The sequence below is a fragment of the Aulostomus chinensis genome, chromosome 3 (assembly GCF_037954235.1).
Source record: "Aulostomus chinensis isolate RoL2024-O1b breed Wild chromosome 3, RoL_Achi_v1.0, whole genome shotgun sequence".
NCBI lineage: Eukaryota > Metazoa > Chordata > Actinopteri > Syngnathiformes > Aulostomidae > Aulostomus > Aulostomus chinensis.
The window spans coordinates 2,300,953-2,319,654 of NC_141322.1; the positions used below are offsets into that span (position 1 = coordinate 2,300,953).

Genomic DNA, 18,702 nt, shown 5'->3' on the forward strand with positions numbered 1-18,702 from the left:
TAAACTGCTTCTAGATGAATATTAGCGCCATCTTCTGGGTGGGGGGGGGGGGGGTGCATTTCACAACATGCTTCACACAAACAGGCCACGCAGTGACACCGTGCTGAAGCGCCTGATTTGGTCTGGAACCAGCTTAAGCGTTGAAACAGTGGCGGGCTCCCAAGGACACAGTACGTCCTCTAGAAGCTGCTGCTCTACTGCTGCAGGCGCCACGTAAATGAGCACGAGCCTCAGGTAGGAAAACACAAAGTGGGCCAGAGAGAAACTGAAGTAAAACTAAACTGACAAATGCAGGATTTAACATGAACTCAGGTCTAGACAAGTGTCAGCTGATACAGAACAAGTCATAGTCAGTCAGTGCAGTTGTGCTGCCCCTTAATACCTGGTCGCAGACTGATGGGTGGGTTAGTACACAGCTGTCACTGAGACTGGCTTGGATTACAAAAGAAGCACATGTAAAAGAGATTAAGAGGAAAGGAGAGCTTGGGTGAAAAGGAATGAAAAATATGAACGTTGTCAATCAGAGGAAGAAGAGATGTTGAAGTGGCACAAGAGGAGTTTAGAAAACACAGCAATTCCTCTTTCTCTGCGTCTCAGGCGGCTCGAGGGCAGCTAGGATAGCTTCGTCAAATACATTCTTCAGCCCTCGCTACAAGGACAGGAGAGGGGAGAGAACAGCACAGTTAGCACAGCAAACACCACCAGATGGAGATGGGGGGCAGTGCACAGCAAGGAAGGTGTGCCAGAGTGCGTGAAAGACATGCAACTACAAATAGAGAGAGCAGGCAATCAGTGAGATGCAGACAAAGTGCTGAGATCCTCCGAGCGGAAACAGGAACTGACATCAGCAGCAATGAAGCAGCTCAGTGAGGGAGAGAGGGGAGCAGGAAGAAAGGGGCAGGGAGGCGGAGGATAACCCTCAGCTCCATCAACACTATTGTTCTGAGTCTGAGTGAGCCTGTTCTCCTCTGAGTCACGTCACTTCTGCAGGAACAGGGAGCTAACACACGTACGCGCGCCGCACAGCTCACTGCCACCCGACAGATCCCTTCATCACACAACTACTGAACACTTCTGATTTATCTCCATTTCATACAGACGTCTAACTCTGGCCTGCTGACTGACTCGAGGGCCTGTTTGAACACTTCCTGTTGGGTCAAACACTTGGATGTCAAATTCTAACTGTAAACCATGTTAAATCCATCACGTCAAACAGAATTAAGTAAGGAACTGGAGTTCAACAGAACGTCCGTGATGATGATTACAGATTCTACATGACACCCAAACCGTTTTTGGTACTGAGAGACTGCTGCGAGATCTGAGTTCTGGGCTGCAGCACTTCAAGAGGGTCTGACAGTCACTTCACACCAGACCTGCAGGTGGGGCTGATGCAGCTAAAGCTGGTTCTCACTGCTACTGGTAATTTAACGACTGCACACTTATCAAGGGTGAAGGAGATTGCACTTCCAAAAACACTAAACTTGTCCTCAGCAGATGCAGAGAGAGCAACCTGCACTGTGAGCACCTTGAAAGCATGAATGGAAATACTGTCGTTTCAGACTTTGACTGAAAATCAGTGCAAAAACAACAACAAAGCAGCATTCAGACTCCAAACAATTTGCATGCAAATGAAGTCCATACTGAGTGAACGAATTCTCTCATTCGATCTCACTCTGACTCTCACTCTTGGTGTGCAGATGGTGTGTGTTTAGCGGGTGAAGCTTCATAGCTGTTTGTCACAATTCATTTTGTCCTCTTTTGGACAGTGAATATTAATGCTGCGATGATGTTGCCCAAAAATTTTACTGACGTGATGCGTTACAGTCAAATGCATTTCTCTGTTTGTTGGACAACCCTATTCTTCACTGTTAGGATTTCTATCTTATCTTGTCACAGTGCAGATCCCAGCTTTACTAAATATTTTCGTGGAGGCACTCCTACTCCTACAAACACCGGACCCTTCACTGGTCTCCAACCAGCCAGGATAAAACCAGCAGAGGTTCTTCCTCTGTGGTGTGGCGTGGTCAGGTTCTGGGGGTGCAACAGAAGCATTGAGCTGTGCCACAGCTAAGCCCAAACACCGCTGACCTCATTAACCACCTCCACGGGAATCAGGTCAAACAAAGGGGGCGTCCATGCTGTTTGTTTCCTGTAGCGTTTCACAGTTTGCACTGAAGGTACTTTTAAAGGAAATTATTTCCTATGAGTAAATATCCTTCCACTTGTTGAACAACAAGTCATGAACTAAAAATATGTGCGATGTGTATCACGACATGAGACCTACATGGGAGTATGTACTGTTACCGGGACATGCAATGACCCATATCTGTTTAAGTCTCATTTTCAGGATAGAAGATGACCTATATAACAATGTGAGATGGTCCTATCGCACTGCCCAACACGCCGCAGCTGTTGCCAGGACACACTATGTTGTAGCTTGAGGAGATAGCTGATGATTTAAATCCAGCACTGAGCTCACAAATTACAGAAGTTGCTGAAACCAAACTAGCATGCAGAACCAAACCCATCAAGCATGGCGTGCACTGGTCAGGACAAACATTGACATGTGCCTCTTTCCTCCACTTTCTCAGCTCTTGCCACCGAGGTGTGACTGGTGTGTGTTCAATCGTGAGATCTTGCATAGGCACATGACACGTGTGTTACCTGTGTGAGGGCTGAGCACTCCACATATTTCACAGCCTTGAGGTCTCTGGCCAGCTTCTCGGCTGTCTCGGGAGTAATAGGTTTCTGCTTGTTCTTTGCGAGCTTCTCTATAGTGGAGGGGTCATCCCGCAAGTCGATCTGCGTGCCAACTAGCAGGAAGGGGGTCTTTGGACAATGGTGGGTGATCTCTGGAACCCACTGGATACACACAACACAGGGTTACACAATGATCAGCGGGCTGTTTCACAAGTGTTATGCAGCAGCTTTTCATTAGTGTGGTTTCCTCCACACGAATGGCATATCATTCACCATCGACTGGAACACACAGCCTCCTTTCTAGGAGGACGGCCCATTTGATCAACACAAGCTTGCTTTCATTCACTCTTCTGGAGAGTCACAATGTGTTCTTGGTCAAAGTTTTAGCTGAGGTTTATAGCTGGAGGGAGAAAAACCTCCATTAGCCATCACCAACAAACATCCACTCAAATCTGATGGCTAAACTTTAACTTGGTGACATTGTTGGTCCAAAAAATTCAGTATATAATATATATATATATATATATATATATATATATATATATATATATATATATATATATATATATATATATATATATATGTGTGTGTGTGTGTGTGTGTGTGTGTGTGTGTGTGTGTGTGCGTTATACTGTTAAGCTTGAATTATTTTAGAACAATAGCAAAGCCTTACACAGAGGTAAAAAGAACAGAAGAAAGAAGAGAAAAGAGCCACCACACTTGCCTTTTCTTTGACGTTTTCAAAAGAGGAGGGGGACACAACAGAGAAACAGACGAGAAAGACATCTGTCTGGGGATAACTCAGGGGTCGTAACCTATCGTAGTCCTCCTGACCTGGAGAAACCACATACAAGAATGTTGAAGTCAAAGTCGGCCATCACCTGACCAGCCTTGATACACCAGGCAAGGCACACACCTCAGCCTGAGGACTCCTTCACAGGTTCTTTCACTTAACGGGTCCCAAAATTTTGGACTTTTTGTTTTGTTAACTCTGCATCTTTAATAACTGCACACATCTTTACACATTTGTTTTAAGTTAAAAATGATATTAGCAGTGCCATATTCAATGACAACCAGTGGGTCAAAGAGTCTTGAATAATAAAATCCCATAAACATTTAGCAAAGAAGAAAGAATGCCCTTGCAAAGCCTTTGAAGTGTTGCGAAAGCTTCTTCATGGCCCAACCAGCCTCAATCTTTTCTTCCCGACAATTTGGGGGAAGTTAAAGAGCCGCCATGACAGCAGCATTAATAAGCACTACAGTCATTTCTCGTTGATGTCCAGCATCTAAAGGACAGACTATTTTTCTTCAGTTGGTGGGAGAACAGTGAGAGGAGGAGAAGCACCAGTTCCTGATGTACACTGTCTTTAAAACTGTCTTGTACATTTAGAGCCGGGTGGTAAACTGGAAGTTCATCCCTATTCAGTCAGTAGTAACAATTGTTTCATACTGTGTGTTTGCTAGAAAATGTTCCACTCTCATAATACACAGACTAAGAGATGAGGAGAATGTAACAGAAGTGAAATAATACATACCTGCAGTATCAAACAAGCCCAGTGTGTAGGGCTCACCTCCAATCATTACAGTTACAGCATAATTATCAAACACCTGGAACACACAGATAAAACCAACAGTTTTAAAACAAACAGGTTTTTTTTCTTCTACCAAATGTCAACTGGCTCCAGCGGCGGCAGTTCCAGGCTATTTCATGAAGGAACACAGACAACGGCGGTCAACAATGACTGCTCAACTGTGGTTTAGCAAAAGTACACAACAAGTACAGCAAGAAAATTAACCAATTCTTGTGGCGTAGTAGAACAGAAGGGGATCTGAGAGGTTCTACAAACTGACTATTGGATTATGTTCTCTTTATGAATGATGGCTTGACCTAGCTGACTGAATACCAGATATGAGTCCAACATTGACTAAATGTAACTCAGACTTCTGAATGTGCATAAGCATGACTCGGCTCCTGAGACTGTGACTGCTTGGTACACAGTGTGACAACCAAAACTCTCTCAGATTTCAAAGCATCATGCTGTAACCATCCAGACTGAAGCTAAAGACTGATACAGGATTTAGAGCACTTCGTTACAGAAGCGCCAATGTCAAACCTACACGTCAGGAAATCTCAACAAAGAAGTGGCCAGGGACGTGTTCAATACCAAAGGAAATGATCAGTGACGGTCCATTTCTGCTGTGTCATGAGTAAGTAAGTCTCTGTTGAGGTGAGTGAAAGCTCTGTTAGTTGAAACTGGGGATCAGACACTTACCGTAGGTACATATTCAGAGGGAAATTTGTTTGTGGTGTAAGAGATGAGCAGGCAGGTTTTACCCACAGCACCATCCCCAACTACAACACACTTGATGGTCTGCATAGCTGCGTTTTACAGTCTTCACTGCTCATTCAATACCTAGAGGAGGAGAACAGAGAAGCATCTTCATTAACTACTTGTTAGTTGCATGAATCGTTCAGTCACAGTCACATTAGCCTTTGGAACAATTTGGCCTCGAACATATTCACCGCCGATGGCTTTTATGTTTTGCTATTACACGGCAAACAGACGATGTATACATAGTGCTGTTCTACCACAGCTGTATTCAAAGCACTTCAAAATGTTGTTTTGATCATGCCTTGATCATTCATTCATACACATCCATGGTGGAGGCTGCCAAGAGAAATACCTCACAAATAACACTGTTTACATGCAATTGTACTGATTCAGAGTAGTGAGGCTTGTCAGAATGATGAAGGGTGGAACTACAGCTCGCTGATGTCGTTTCCTTCCAGTCCGGTGAGCACATCGTACCTTCCAATTATGATTACCCATAAATAAACAAGCATTGGTGAAAGAAGATGAAGTGTTATTGGACTGTTTGATCACCAGCTGGAGTCATTAACGGTGTAAGTCCACCCTGTGTATGAAGAAATAGTACCCATCCTCAAAGGCAGACATGTCAAACAGTGGTTCATGAGAACTATAGCTGGACCTCGTCACAGGTTCTCAGGAACTATGACATGGATCTTGGCAGAGGAATGTGCTCTTCTGCACTTTTGTGAATGCACTAATGTTTAAGTATTTGCCTTGCTCACAGGTAATTTGTGAAAAAGCACTTCTGGCACCTACAGCCTTGAATCTTTGGAATGTTGACATTTTGTGTGAACAGGAAACAGAAGGAAAGAAATGTGCTGATTAGGTATTACATAATAAGTACCTCAAGAATTCATTACAACTGAATATGGTCAATAGTTTTTACAAACTCATAAGCCACAGCTTTCTACAGTTCATAAAACCCTGACAGCTGGGGAAACAGTCAACCAGGCTTTTACATGACATCCCTGAGCCTCCCTGCTGGTTTTCAGCATGCTATGCTGCGCCTGACCAGTAACCAACCAGTCATGTTTTGGATTCTTAACCTGTCACTTGCCACGGCGCACAAATTCGCTGGGAACGGCACATCTATCTGCACAGAGCAGATTGAGCCAGACAGGAAGTCAACACAATGGAGTGGCCTTGTTTATCTGGTCAATTTTTAAAAATAAAACACCATGTGCAGGTTCCTGATGGCAAAAACAAACCTGAAAAGGACACAATATAAACATGTCCCCTGCCTGCATGTGACAGAAAAATATAAATCAAAAGACCACTTGATTGGCTGAGGACTGTCAAGGTGCATTAGCAATGCTAGCTCGCTGAGATTTGGCAGCCTTGGAGGGACAGTGAGTCAGTGAAACAAATTTCACTATGCAGTTGTAAGCATAATTAACTTAATCTTAAACCTGACTCTAAGTGGCAGACTGTATAAAAATAACACATTAATGGGAGTCACGTAGCAACATCAACAGTTTTATAAAATCAACATTTCATCCTGTCCGTCAGTAAAAAGGGTCCGCGGTAACCTGGAGCAGTTACTGACTTGGACCGCCTCCACTGTAGCTTCTTATTTGCATCAGCGAGTTTTTCTTTGACACAACCCTAACTTCTCTGCCCTCCATGCTTGCTCCCCGTCAGTGACGTAACCCCTCCCACTCTTCAAGGAGTAAATGGACGATCACCATGACACACAATTGGACCACCTGGAAGTAGAGCGGACCAACCAACCCTTCTCCCAACTATTAAAAAAATACCCCTTTATTACACATGGATTTTTAAAAACTTGAACTGGCGACACTGCTTGTGCAAATCATATGAAGCAGCAGCATGCGCCTGATCAAGAAAGACCTTCAGGACAAGCAGTTGCTACTAAACCAGTGGCTTTACCACAGCATTGTTCAGTACACCAATTTGACTGTAGAGCAACACAAACATTGCGATTCTAAATCCATGTGGAGATGAGGCAGACTAAACAGCTGGCAACCTTGATTAAGGGCCTGTTTCTTTCTCATTAAAGATAAACAGCTCCCAACACAGACTTAACTCTACAGCTAAGAAGAGAACATCAACTGTTACTAGACACGACAAAAGCATAAAAACAAGTTCCTTTCTTCAGAGGATAAGTGAAACCCAAATGAAATTATTTTTTTCCAGATCCCTTCTTTTTTTCAGATAAGCTGTAGTCAAAATTTGTCTTCCAAATTTTTCATAAAAGGACAAATAAAATTTCAGCAGTTCCACAAGAGAGTATTCAAGATGTAGATACACAGTACATTCACTTTTGCAGCACTAATGTTGCACATTTATCCAGTAAAATAATAATCCAGATTAGAGGATGATAAAGATTATAACAAGCATAAGCATGACGAGAACTGATACTAAGTCAAACTTATTGATATAGCTCCTTTCACAGATACAAAACCACAAAGTGCAATAAATACCAAGAAATAAGAGAATGATAAACACAATAACAATATGATGTTGATATAATATTATTGACCGAATTCTTTATTGCGATGTAGAGTAATATAACAGCTACAACCAGACCTGTCAGAGTACAATGTGCAGCGATGGAACGTAGTTTGTCACATCAAGGCAACTGGTTGTGAAGGCAGCTTATGCCTCAGACGAAAGCCCTGCACGGCTTCTCCATGCAATGAATGGAGACCAGAGGAAGGTGTGACAGTGTGGCAGCACGAGTGTGACCTACACACCTGGCTCTGATGCAGCTGAATGGAAGCCTCACGGTGACTGTACATAGACTGGATGATGCGGTTGTATATGAGTAATTAAGCACCGAGTCTAAAGAGATACAGCGCGTGCACACACACACTCAAACACACTGCGTTTTAGCGAAGAACGCATGTGAGAAACAAGTTTAGCATAAATGTCAGAGGAATGGCACTGAATGTAAATACACTTTTTGTATGTTAATATGGAACTAAGGGTCTGTAATTTTTTACATTGAATTGTCCATTTCTAAGCTTTCAGTGCCCCTTTAGTGTTCCCACCTCACTACAGGTTATGATCTTGGTTTCATTTTAGAATATAAAACTGTTCAATCTTCTTATACGATATCTACTGGCAATAAATATCAACTAATTATCAGTTCTCACAAAAATAATTCATAGTGTTCACCCTAATTTTTAAACGTGCAGCCTCTTTCTCTGCAGGCCACTCTGAGTGAGGGAGAAGCTACAGAGCAACACAACCCTAACAAACGACACCAAAGTACAGAAAGCAAGTTTTTATTTCCATTAAAAATTCCATTAAAAGTCACAGTGCATCTCCAAATCGATAATGTGTGTGACAGATGGTGACATGGCGCAGTAACATAGCAAAGAAGTGTGTGTGTACGGTTTAGACTGTGTGTAAGTGAGTTGCATGAAACTTCGCCAGAGGCCATCCTCTGTTCAGAGAATCAGAACGATGCAGCGGCAGGAAGTGCAGCGAGGTATCAGCTCCAAGACATCTTTTAGCCAAGTCCAACCATGTTACTTATGCATGTACCTTAACCTCTTTTGAAAAAAAATTTTAATTCTTCAACCATGCAACGTATTCTTGGGTGCAGCCACAACAGCTGCTTGCTGTATTTTACGCCGGCCGCATTACGGCTGCGTGTAGGTGGTGACCATCCTCTACAGCAGGTGAAACAATGACTGGGCATCAGTGTCTCACCTGCCAAACTATCCCTTTGATGATTTCTAACTTCAGAGTGGACCAGCCATTGCATTACACAAGGCACTTCTGAAGCAGACTTTTGCTCAGGACCTGTTCTGTTCTTCATTCATAATGACTTCATGTACGAAAGTGTCTGATGTTCCAGACAAGCAACAGTCTCCCTAACATCTTCATCTAATTACCCTACAAGCACCCACTGGACCTGCAAACAGTAAAAACATAAATTTCCTCTTTATAATAGCTGACTTTCAGGTCGTCATTAAAGGCATCTACAATATCATGTGACGTGACACTGGCCATTTATACACGGAGGAACAGGTGGCATTTCTTCACATGTGACTTCCTGTCACTTGGTCAGAGTTCAAGGGATTCCTCCAAACAATGGCAGGCTTTTCTCATTCTCCACAACTGGATGAGCTGGTGCCTGAGGCACAACCCACCAAGATCTTAACGTAGTTGATTGAGGAAATGCCTTGTGGTTCTTGGTTGAATGATAAATGCATCAAAGCAGAAATGTAATTATCAATGATTCTAAACTATGTTCGGCAAACGCATCAGCCAAATAAAACTACAGCAAGTCTGTCAATGGTGCAATCAATGTGCATCTGCTGTCTTTGTCAGAGGCTCTCTCTCTCTCACACACACGCTGTAATAACAATGTATTGAATTAATCTTCTCAACTGCTTTCTCTGTAGAAAAAGAACTGAAGAAGCCTCTCGGATGAGAGGTGAAACGTCTTCAAGATAAACTTACGTCCAGTTGACCAGATTTTACTTCGCTTCGATCTACGATGACCTGGATGAATGAGAACCTACACAGACATCTGTAGAAAAATGAATCTGCTAAAACAAAAGCTGTGTGTATGGAGCCAAACAGTTTGGCTCTGTCTGAAACCAAATTAGGGGGGAAATTATGCAAATATAGGTAGTGACTTAGACGGCAGCTCTTTCATCTTTCAGCTAACAACAGAGGGGAGAGGACGGACCGATACGAAGCCTGGCCGATACAACAGCTGCAATCTGTATCAGCAACAGACCTTTCAACAATAGCGCTAAGAAAGGAAGATAAAGACAAACTTTCTACCTCAGGACTATCATCAAAATAAGTAATTAAAGGGTACCAACAATGACAGGCATATTCTTATTGCCGCACACACCAGCAGAGTCACTGCCTGGGAACTGATGATCCTGTATCTGGACCCAGCACTGCATGTCTCGTTAACATTGACATCTACTCAGAGCTTGTTGTAATCACTGTACTGATGTTGTCAGAAACAATTTTTTTTGTTATTTGTGAACTGACCTAGATATGAAGCATCTGTAGCAAGCAAATCACAACAAAGAACAATCATTGGCGAGACGGGGTGAAGCCCTCGTCACATCTCATCATAAACATGCAGCAGCAGTATTTTTTGGGGTTGGGTGATATTCATACAGGAGTATTAACCAAGGCTTTAGGTGTCACAAAGTGCAAATCTCTTTTTCTTAAATTGAGTTCTCTATCATCAATCACTCATGATTGTTGATTCTTCATTGAATTCGACCAACACTGAGTTTAAAATCAGTGAAAGTGACATTTTGTGGGTCCTGACACACAGATGCAGCGAAGCAGCTCAGACTAACACAAAGAATCAATGGGTTGGACATTCTAATATCTGCCGGATTAAACATTCAATTTTAGAATATGTGTATGATTATAGCACTGAGCAGCCTGTCCCAAATCATCCACCTCTTCTTAAAACTTGACCTCCAGTAGTATATTCTTTACGGTATCTGAAGCTGGGGACAATATAGAGCAAGATTGCTGTTTTAAATGGTTAAAAGCAGAATCACATCTAAACAAAGACAGAGTTGAACTATACGTCTGTCCTACAAGACCTGTTCAAGTTCTAATGTAACAATACATGATTGTGAAGCACATTATCACCACGATCAAAACTACAGTAAGCCTTCTGGCCACCAGCAACAGAGAGCAGCTGCAGCTACAATAATGCAGCCATGCTTAATCCGTGTATTTGTGTTTGTAGGCCAGCAGGCAGTCAAGCCAGGAGTGAAACAGCTGAGGTCACTGCGATAGGATCCCAGCTCCACTGAACGCTGAGTGTGGTGCAGTCCCTAGCAAGAGAAGACCCGAGACATTGAGCAGCACATTATGTCTGACAAATACGTGTTGTTAACACTTTTACCAGACTTTGAATTACAAAACGCTGCAGCATCCCAGCAGCTCCACACCGCGTTGAGGTCGCGACCGGCATTACATGGGATTTAGCAATTGCAACCTCACCAATGGTTAAAGGTTTACCAGCGGCTTCCGTCTTGGTTTATCACACACAAAGATTGTGTGTGTGAATTAAAAAAAATCATTTGACATGTGGCCGTTGTGCCCCCAAAATATAAAGAACCCAACCGAAATAGAGAACGCGATTTCAAAACCCCCATGAGTGGCCCACATACCGGCTTCTATCACTTGTTACCTCAACAAGAACGATCCGATTTCAGTGTGAGACAACAACTTGTAGCTTTGTTCGAGAACAACAGGGCTTCAAAACATGACAGGCTCGGACTTGGGGAAGAGCTCCCACGGACTGCCGCAGCTAGCTTGACTGGACTAGCCGCCGTTACGACCACATCCCCGGCCTCGACACGGCCCAGTTTCCTGTCGGCTGTACTAACTACTATTCAGTTACCAGACACCCCTAACGATCCAGTTCATAATGGCCAGCTCTATCTGGCGTTTAAGATGTAATAATACAACCGAAATGACGTTTAACATTAAAAGTTGGCGTTAAAACATATCATTAGTAGTGACAACGTTACACCCCTACCGAGCGTCGGAGCTAAGTTTCATAATTACTCGTTTTACCATCTGTTGACAATGTTTACGAAATCAACACAGTTCAGTTACATCGCATGAAAACCCACCGTAATTTCTTTGTCGAATACGGCCATCCCACCACCTGAACAGCTCTATTTACTCACTCGTCCAATAATAGTGTCGGCTTGCCAAGCTAGCGTCCATCCTCCCTCATTAGCTTACTGGCTAGCTGGCTGAGCTAACCTTAGCGGATGCTGTAAGCAGAGTGTGATTCTTACGTTCTACTTACAACCCGGATAACACAGCTAGCACTTCTGTTGACTTCAACATTCAAAGTACAAACCCCCCACTATTATATCACAAAAATACAAAGGAGATTTAATTTTTTCTTACCGTATCTTCTATTTGTGTCTTTACGTCGGGCGTTGGCAGCTCCGCACTAGGGGCTTCCCAGTCCACAGTACAGGGACACTTTGGGTTACGTCGTGAGGAACTACGTAATTACGTTTAACATTGGCCCGAAACCAGGTCACAACCAACGCCAAAACCCAAACGAAACTGTCTGTCAGGCCCAGTACTAATATTTAAGATCCAGGCGCTGTCATAGTTTGCATCTAGATTAGTATTTTTCAGGTAAAGCGCATCTCACATACCGAGCGGAATGGTTTAGTCTAAACTTACATTTGAAAACATCCAAATGCTCGTCTGGGACAGAACTGAGGTCGTCATCTGCTCCGTCGGGCCTGACAGTTGGTTTGCCTTCAGGCATCATCCAGGGATTATCTCATTATGTACATTACACAATATAAAGTGACTGCAACACCAACCATCGAACTGTCTGGCACCTCACCCTTGCACAACACAAAAAGATGAATCATACATTTCCACTGAATGTACGTGCCTCCGTTTTATTCTATTTTCTACCTCAAAGTTTGACCTACATAAGAGCACTGCAATAGTCGCCTGTGCCAGCAGAGGGCAGTGCCGCCCAATGACCCAGATACCCATGCAGACAAACAGAGCTTCAAAAACCTGCATGGAATAAATTAGATTACGCATGTGTTTAAGAAAGAAGAACTTTATTCTCAAAATGAAAAAAATTATTAGAAAGAAAACATCATATTTATGTTATACAAACACAAATATTCTGAAACGTTATGAAAACAAAACAACAAAATAAAAAATCTACTGTCTAGGAAAGGTAAGGTTTGTAGACGTCTTCATCGTCCTAGTTGGACACACTCTGCAGCAAGGTAATGTTATCTCCTTTCAACATGATCCTCCCTGAGAGACATGGACAGAGCAAGAAAGAGGGAGACACCCAGGGGGAGGTTGGTCAGAAGAGACGGTGATGGAGGGACAGAGACATACAAGCGTCAGCTCACTTTTACCCACCAAGCTGGCAAAAGACACGAGGGACTCTACTGCCACAGTAACAACATTGGATCGTAGCGTGTTAGTTTTCCCCCTCACGGATGATATAGATGACTAAACTCTGTGTCATCAACGCTACAAATCGACATACTCATCACTTCAGACAACATCGGCTCCAAGATCCCATTGGAACTCGGATTGTCTCAGTGAAACATGTCTTTGTTTCACATGAATAAACACGATCTGCAGCTGGTTTCTATAACATATAAGACATCCTGGGTCTAACGTGAGACACCTGTCTAATGGAGCATATTCATCAAGGCACACTTGGACCATGCAACTATAAAAGTACACCATTAAAAGGTTTGATGAAAAACAACAATCATGGGTAGAAATCCACGCTGAGCAAAGCTCAGCACAGAGACAACAACAGAGACGGGTGTGAGATGAGGGACTCCTACCCAGCGGCTTCCTGTTCTTTGTCTTCATGTGGACTTCCTCTGCATCGTCTAGGACCAGGTTCATGTACTCGTCAAAACCCTTGGGGAAGGACATTGAGCAGAAGTTAGTGTCACCTGGTCTTGTGAGGTAACACACTTGAATCCTCTTCTCATGCTTCACATTTGGCTTAAAAGATTTAGAAACATGAAATGTTCGCTTCTGAAGAGCCTGTAAATGTCGGACGTGTGATCTGCTCCACTGCATGGACAGCTTGCAACGTTCATAACTTGCACAACGTCACATAAAGTGCGCTGCTCCACCAAATAGACAGCAGGAAACATTCCCAGAATGTGATGCAAGAAGACAGTAATATATAAGAAATGGATGTGTTAGCCTCCATCATACTGTGTTCAGTGCTCAACACTGGGGGTGTAGCGATACTGATCCCGCGCCGCGATGCGATACAGGATATCCGGCTCATGATACAATGCTACACACTTGCATCGTTTTCTGAAAGGTTTTAAAGATACAAAGTGATTTTGGTGACATCTTGTGAGTTCCATTGACTTGGATTGAATTAAATGACCTGAAAGCATCAATTAAACAACATGAGGCTCTGACCGGCAGCTCGCAAACGCTGGACAAAATGAATCAAAGACGTGGTGAGAAAATTAGTTTCTTTTTTTTTTTTTAAACTGAGTGCAAATTGTAGCTTTCAAGCTTTAGAAAAGTGAAGTGAACAATGGAGAGTTAAAGGGCAGCCACTGGCCTTCTTAGGCAGCTTCTTTAGCTTGATACTGAACGTAGGAGGTAGCTGCTGGCCAGTCCAGCCACCAGCTTCACTAAAAATAAACCTTGGCAGCCAATAATTCAATTCACGGGTGACAGTAGCATAACGGGGCTCCATCACGTTCACCAGGCGCCTAAAGCCGGTGTTTTCCACGACCCAATAAGGTCTCAAATCTCCTGACTAATAAAGCAGCAATGGCCTCTGTAATTTTCTGTGACCTCGGTGAGGAAGATAGGAACTTGTGGCAACAACCGCCGTCACTGTCCAGCGTGGTGTGTTTCGGGTTGCGCCTCAGCTTCTTGGGCTCAGTCTCAGTTGGCATTTCCTTGTCCGGTTGATGACGTTTTAGGAGGCTCGCAGGTTGGTCGTGCTTCCAGAGGACTTAGCGTTTGTGTGACTCAGCTCACAAACCGCCACACTTTTGTCTAAAACGTCGCTTTCCTCTTTGTCTTTGAACCCAAAACGCTCCCACACATCTGCGTTTAAGCGTGCAGGCGCTGGATTTATACTCGCCGCCACTCTCCTGAATCTCTCTGCTCTAACCTGATGAGAAAGGCGTCGGCGTCTGGGTAACTAGAAATGCTCTACAGCGACACCAGTGGCTGGAAGACCCAATTGCTCTTCCTGCAAAGAGCGGGACACGAGGGATTGGAATGGGGCTCAATGTATCGATACTCACAGCAGAATAATCAATACTCTCAGGGGAACAACATATCGATATGTATCGCAGAATCGATAAAATTACTCAGCCATACTCAACATCTGGGCTGAACAACCCTGCTGATATTTGCAAGTGTGAAACGTGTGATTATCATAAAACTGTTGATAAAAGCAGTCAGGCATAAACCAAGTCAGCAACAGTCTCCAGACTCTGAGCAGCAGCCAGTTTGAGAGACTGTGCGTCGTAACTGCATTATCAGGAGCGCCAGTGCAACCAGCAACAGACTGGCAGCGTCTCTCTGTGCAGTCTGAGGGTCACAAGTGATGCGCATCAACTCAGTTACTGATCCATTTCCTCCAGAGCTGCTTGGTGGCTGAACTCTTCAGCGGCCTTTGAAGGCACCAGCCAACAAGCTTGAAACAGCTCCTCACAGCTGCAGACAGCCTGCATCATACACAGCCTGAAGGTGAGGAAAACGTGCCGCACGTACACGTGTTAGCGCAATGGCCCTCGTTCAATCAGAGCCATTGCTGCGTCCCCTGATGGGGTGATGGGTATGACAGGAGGCTGCGCATGGAACCCAGACAAAAGCAGTAATTAGACCATGAAAAACCAAAGGCCAAGAGTTAAGTCTGGGATATTTTTCCCACAAATTCAACTTATAAAACTTATAAAACTGTCACACTACAACACTGGCACTGAATGTGACAGCTGTGCAGCACACAAGGGCCCATTTCAAGAGAAAATATTGCATAATACAGGGTTATCAGCTGTACTGTTGCAGTTACTGGCACTTATTCACCTTCCTCTACATGGCTTCATGTTCACATGAAACACTGTGTCATTATTTGGTTGATTTAATCTTTAGTCAATAATGAATCTGTGCAGTATTCCCCCAGCAGATCTGAGTATGAGAGTCAAGCCTCAGAGACCGAGAGCAGGCCTCTGGGCCAACAGTGGGAGGAGCCCCGAAGGCCCCGTAGGTGCTGGGGACACCAAACACAAACGCGCAGAATGACCACAGCCAGTGTCGGTGCAACCAGCGGGTGGGTTAACTGAGAGAAAAGCACCCGTGTCTGCACTGCAGCAGCAACTGTTGTGTCATCAAGCCCACGCGTTAGCATGTATGCGGCGGGGAGCAGTTCTGAAACTCGCACTGTAGAAATTAAACCAGACTTGTGTGTGTCCGGCTGTGGCCGATGACGCAGGAGCCAGACTCACACAAGACGATCTTCACTTGCACCTTCATCATTTGACTTCTGTCCAATCAGACAGGTTACAAAGCTGAAGTGGACTTACAATGATGCAGCCTTCTATCCGCATGTTCACCTGCTCATACAGCCAGACCTGAATCCGTGAACGCTGGGGAGATGGAGAAGCGTCACATCGGTCAAACACAACCAAACACATACAAATATCGAAGAGAGGGCGATTAAGTTTGATACTCACACTCTGCAGGTATCTGAAGATGAGGTTCTGACACACGGAGTCAAGGAACTTCATCGACGTGGATTTGATCTCAGAGAAATCATCTACACAAGTAGACACCTTCTATCTGTCTGCCTTCTATCGAAATGTGACCCACTTCAACAACACCTCCTCACACAGGCTGCACAGTTCTAGTGTCAGGCGGATTTTCTCTGTCGAAAATCACGAGTTTCTTCACACACGCCGTCAAACACATCAGTTAGCTAAAGTCAGCTTCGCTGGCTACTCTTGGATGTAGGAAACACAAAAAAACAATCACATTCAACATTAAGTTACCAATGTTTAACAAGCTATTCCTGCTGCGACTCGCCGTAGTGACGTAGTTTGAGATATATTGAAAGTTGCATTGCTATGAACCCCAACACACGAATATCGAACCTCCAGAAAACACCGGAACTCAAGCCAAGGGGATAATTCAAGTGTGGAAAGTAAAACCCTAACGGCAGCTAGCTTGAGTTAGCTTAGCTGCTAAATGCTGTAGCGTAGCGTGGTTGATTCGGGGGAAAAGGATACGATGGGCTGCACCATCACCTTCTGGACCTTCTGCCCTTGTCCTCTGTACGCCATCCTCCCAGACACAAGCCGGCTCCGTGCGTGTACGGTGAAACTCGGGATTTGAACCTTTAGCTCGAGCGCAACACAACGAAACCCTCACGTTGTCGAGCTGCTGCAATGGCGGGTTTCCTTCCGCGTTCGGAGCCAAAACATCTACGGCGGAGATGTCTCGAAATGGGAAGTAGCTCCTCTACAGGCAGGAGGCCATTACTGCACCCAGGGGTTCCTCCTCTCAGGTGGTGAGGTGTCCGTGTCCGGGAATTTACCTGCACATTTACCTTCCTGTCGTGTTCCGGTCAAATCTGACCGATTTAAACGTAAAACATCCACAGATATTGTGTTTTATACCTGATTGCTTCAAGGCCTTATGAATTCCTCCACACTATACACTTGAACATATAAAAATGATGATTAATCAACTTTGTTACACCTGTGGTCAAAAGTGACCGGCAAAGGAATTTAATGGGAATCCAGACATCAACACACACACACACACACACACACACAAAACCCTAACCTCATTCCACCGTGCTCACTGAGATACAGCCACTTACACGCCACAGGACCATCAGCAGCAGTTAGGGGTTCAGTATCTTGCTCAAGGACACTTGGACACCAGGGGAAGTGGGGATCCAACCAGCGACCCTTTGGTTGCTAGACAGCTTCTCTACCTCTGAGCCACGCCACCCCTATTTTAGACCCTTTGTTTAGTTTTCTTTCCCTTTTGATGCACCATGTGACGTTCTTTGAATTGTTTTTTTTTTCTTTTTAAAGTTTGCACCTTTAATAAGGTTGCTGGAAATAAACTCACCTTGCCATGTAGCAGCTCCAGGGATGTCATTAGGTGACCTTCACCTGGGACCTGGCTGTACACCAGGCTGTTGTGTAACGACCATTACAATTACACTCAATTATAACTGAGGTCTGCAGCGGTTTTGTTGGGACGAACATGAAGGTACACCGCCCCATCAGATGAGAATGATGAATAACTATTAATGTCAGTGGATACCTGAGTAAACAGAGCAGAGCCAATACCAGACATCAGCCTCTAGGGGGGGGCTGTGGCACATCACATGTCAAACTTTTCAAAAAGCACTGGTGGACCAAACACTGCATCAACAGAGTGGACATGGCTGCTCTTCACTCAGAAGCCGGAGTGGAAGTCCCTGAAAGCTGCAGGGAGACTCGATGTGTCAGCCAACGTTTGCCTGCTGGGGTTTGATGGTCTCAGTGGTCCGGTCTTCTTCCTCCACGATTGAATGCATGACATCACATCTGGAAGTGACATGAAACTGTGAGTAGTCCTGAAAAGTGTGAGTTTAACTGCCTGTTGAAGCAGGGCTTGATTGACAAAACATGATAGAGGTGATCCACCTGAGCTCCGCCCTCCTGCGCAACTATGCTCACTGAAAATAAACACACACACACACACACACAAGATGGTGACAAGCCAAAATCAATAAACAACCACCAAACCAGTCGGTGGTGTTTCAGTGGTTCTGTCCACTTATTGTACAGTTGCATTGGACAGTACAGTGCTGGACATGAATGGTTTGATGGAAGTTCTGTCGAGTTGATTTGTGTGTGTGTGTGCGTGTGTGTGTGTGTGTGTGTGTGTGTGTGTGTGTGTGTGTGTGTGTGTGTGTGTGTGTGTGTGTGTGTGTGTTGAAGTCCGGCGTCACCCAAATATATTCAGGTTATCCTTGAATCCCAGAGGATGTTTGAACTCTACTTGGAGAAATTCCCTATTCTAGGTCTGCGTCTTCACTCCGTGGTTTGCGCTGTGGTTACGTGGCACACACATACCGCCATCCGCCATGATG

The 18,702-nt window shown here is 44.3% G+C and overlaps 2 protein-coding genes across 4 annotated transcripts in view; both read right to left on the reverse strand.

Moving 5' to 3' along the window:
- The window catches only part of cdc42 (cell division cycle 42), a 14,899-nt gene extending 2,771 nt beyond the window's left edge, over positions 1-12,128 (reverse strand). The window contains exons 1-6 of one of the 3 annotated variants that reach the window (XM_086198053.1): positions 11,964-12,128; positions 4,974-5,114; positions 4,236-4,308; positions 3,425-3,534; positions 2,665-2,862; positions 1-649 (exon numbers count right to left, since the gene is read on the reverse strand). The exon at positions 1-649 is cut by the window's left edge and continues 1,104 nt beyond it. In XM_086198053.1, the coding sequence (XP_086054179.1) occupies positions 560-649; positions 2,665-2,862; positions 3,425-3,534; positions 4,236-4,308; positions 4,974-5,078 (576 nt within the window). In that variant the 5' untranslated portion in view covers positions 5,079-5,114; positions 11,964-12,128 and the 3' untranslated portion in view covers positions 1-559. Of the gene's footprint in view, positions 650-2,664; positions 2,863-3,424; positions 3,535-4,235; positions 4,309-4,973; positions 5,115-11,677; positions 11,926-11,963 lie in introns of those variants that run through there. The other 2 variants (XM_086198037.1, XM_086198043.1) reach the window with 2 other exon arrangements.
- A 504-nt stretch (positions 12,129-12,632) lies between these two features.
- Positions 12,633-17,038, reverse strand: snrpe (small nuclear ribonucleoprotein polypeptide E). The gene is made up of 5 exons (XM_086198065.1): positions 16,838-17,038; positions 16,286-16,312; positions 16,136-16,198; positions 13,406-13,484; positions 12,633-12,854 (listed from the first exon to the last, which is right to left on the reverse strand). The coding sequence occupies exons 1-5, from the start codon at positions 16,889-16,891 to the stop codon at positions 12,799-12,801; spliced, it is 279 nt and encodes a 92-aa protein (XP_086054191.1). The 5' UTR covers positions 16,892-17,038; the 3' UTR covers positions 12,633-12,798.
- Between the last annotated feature and the right edge of the window lie 1,664 nt (positions 17,039-18,702).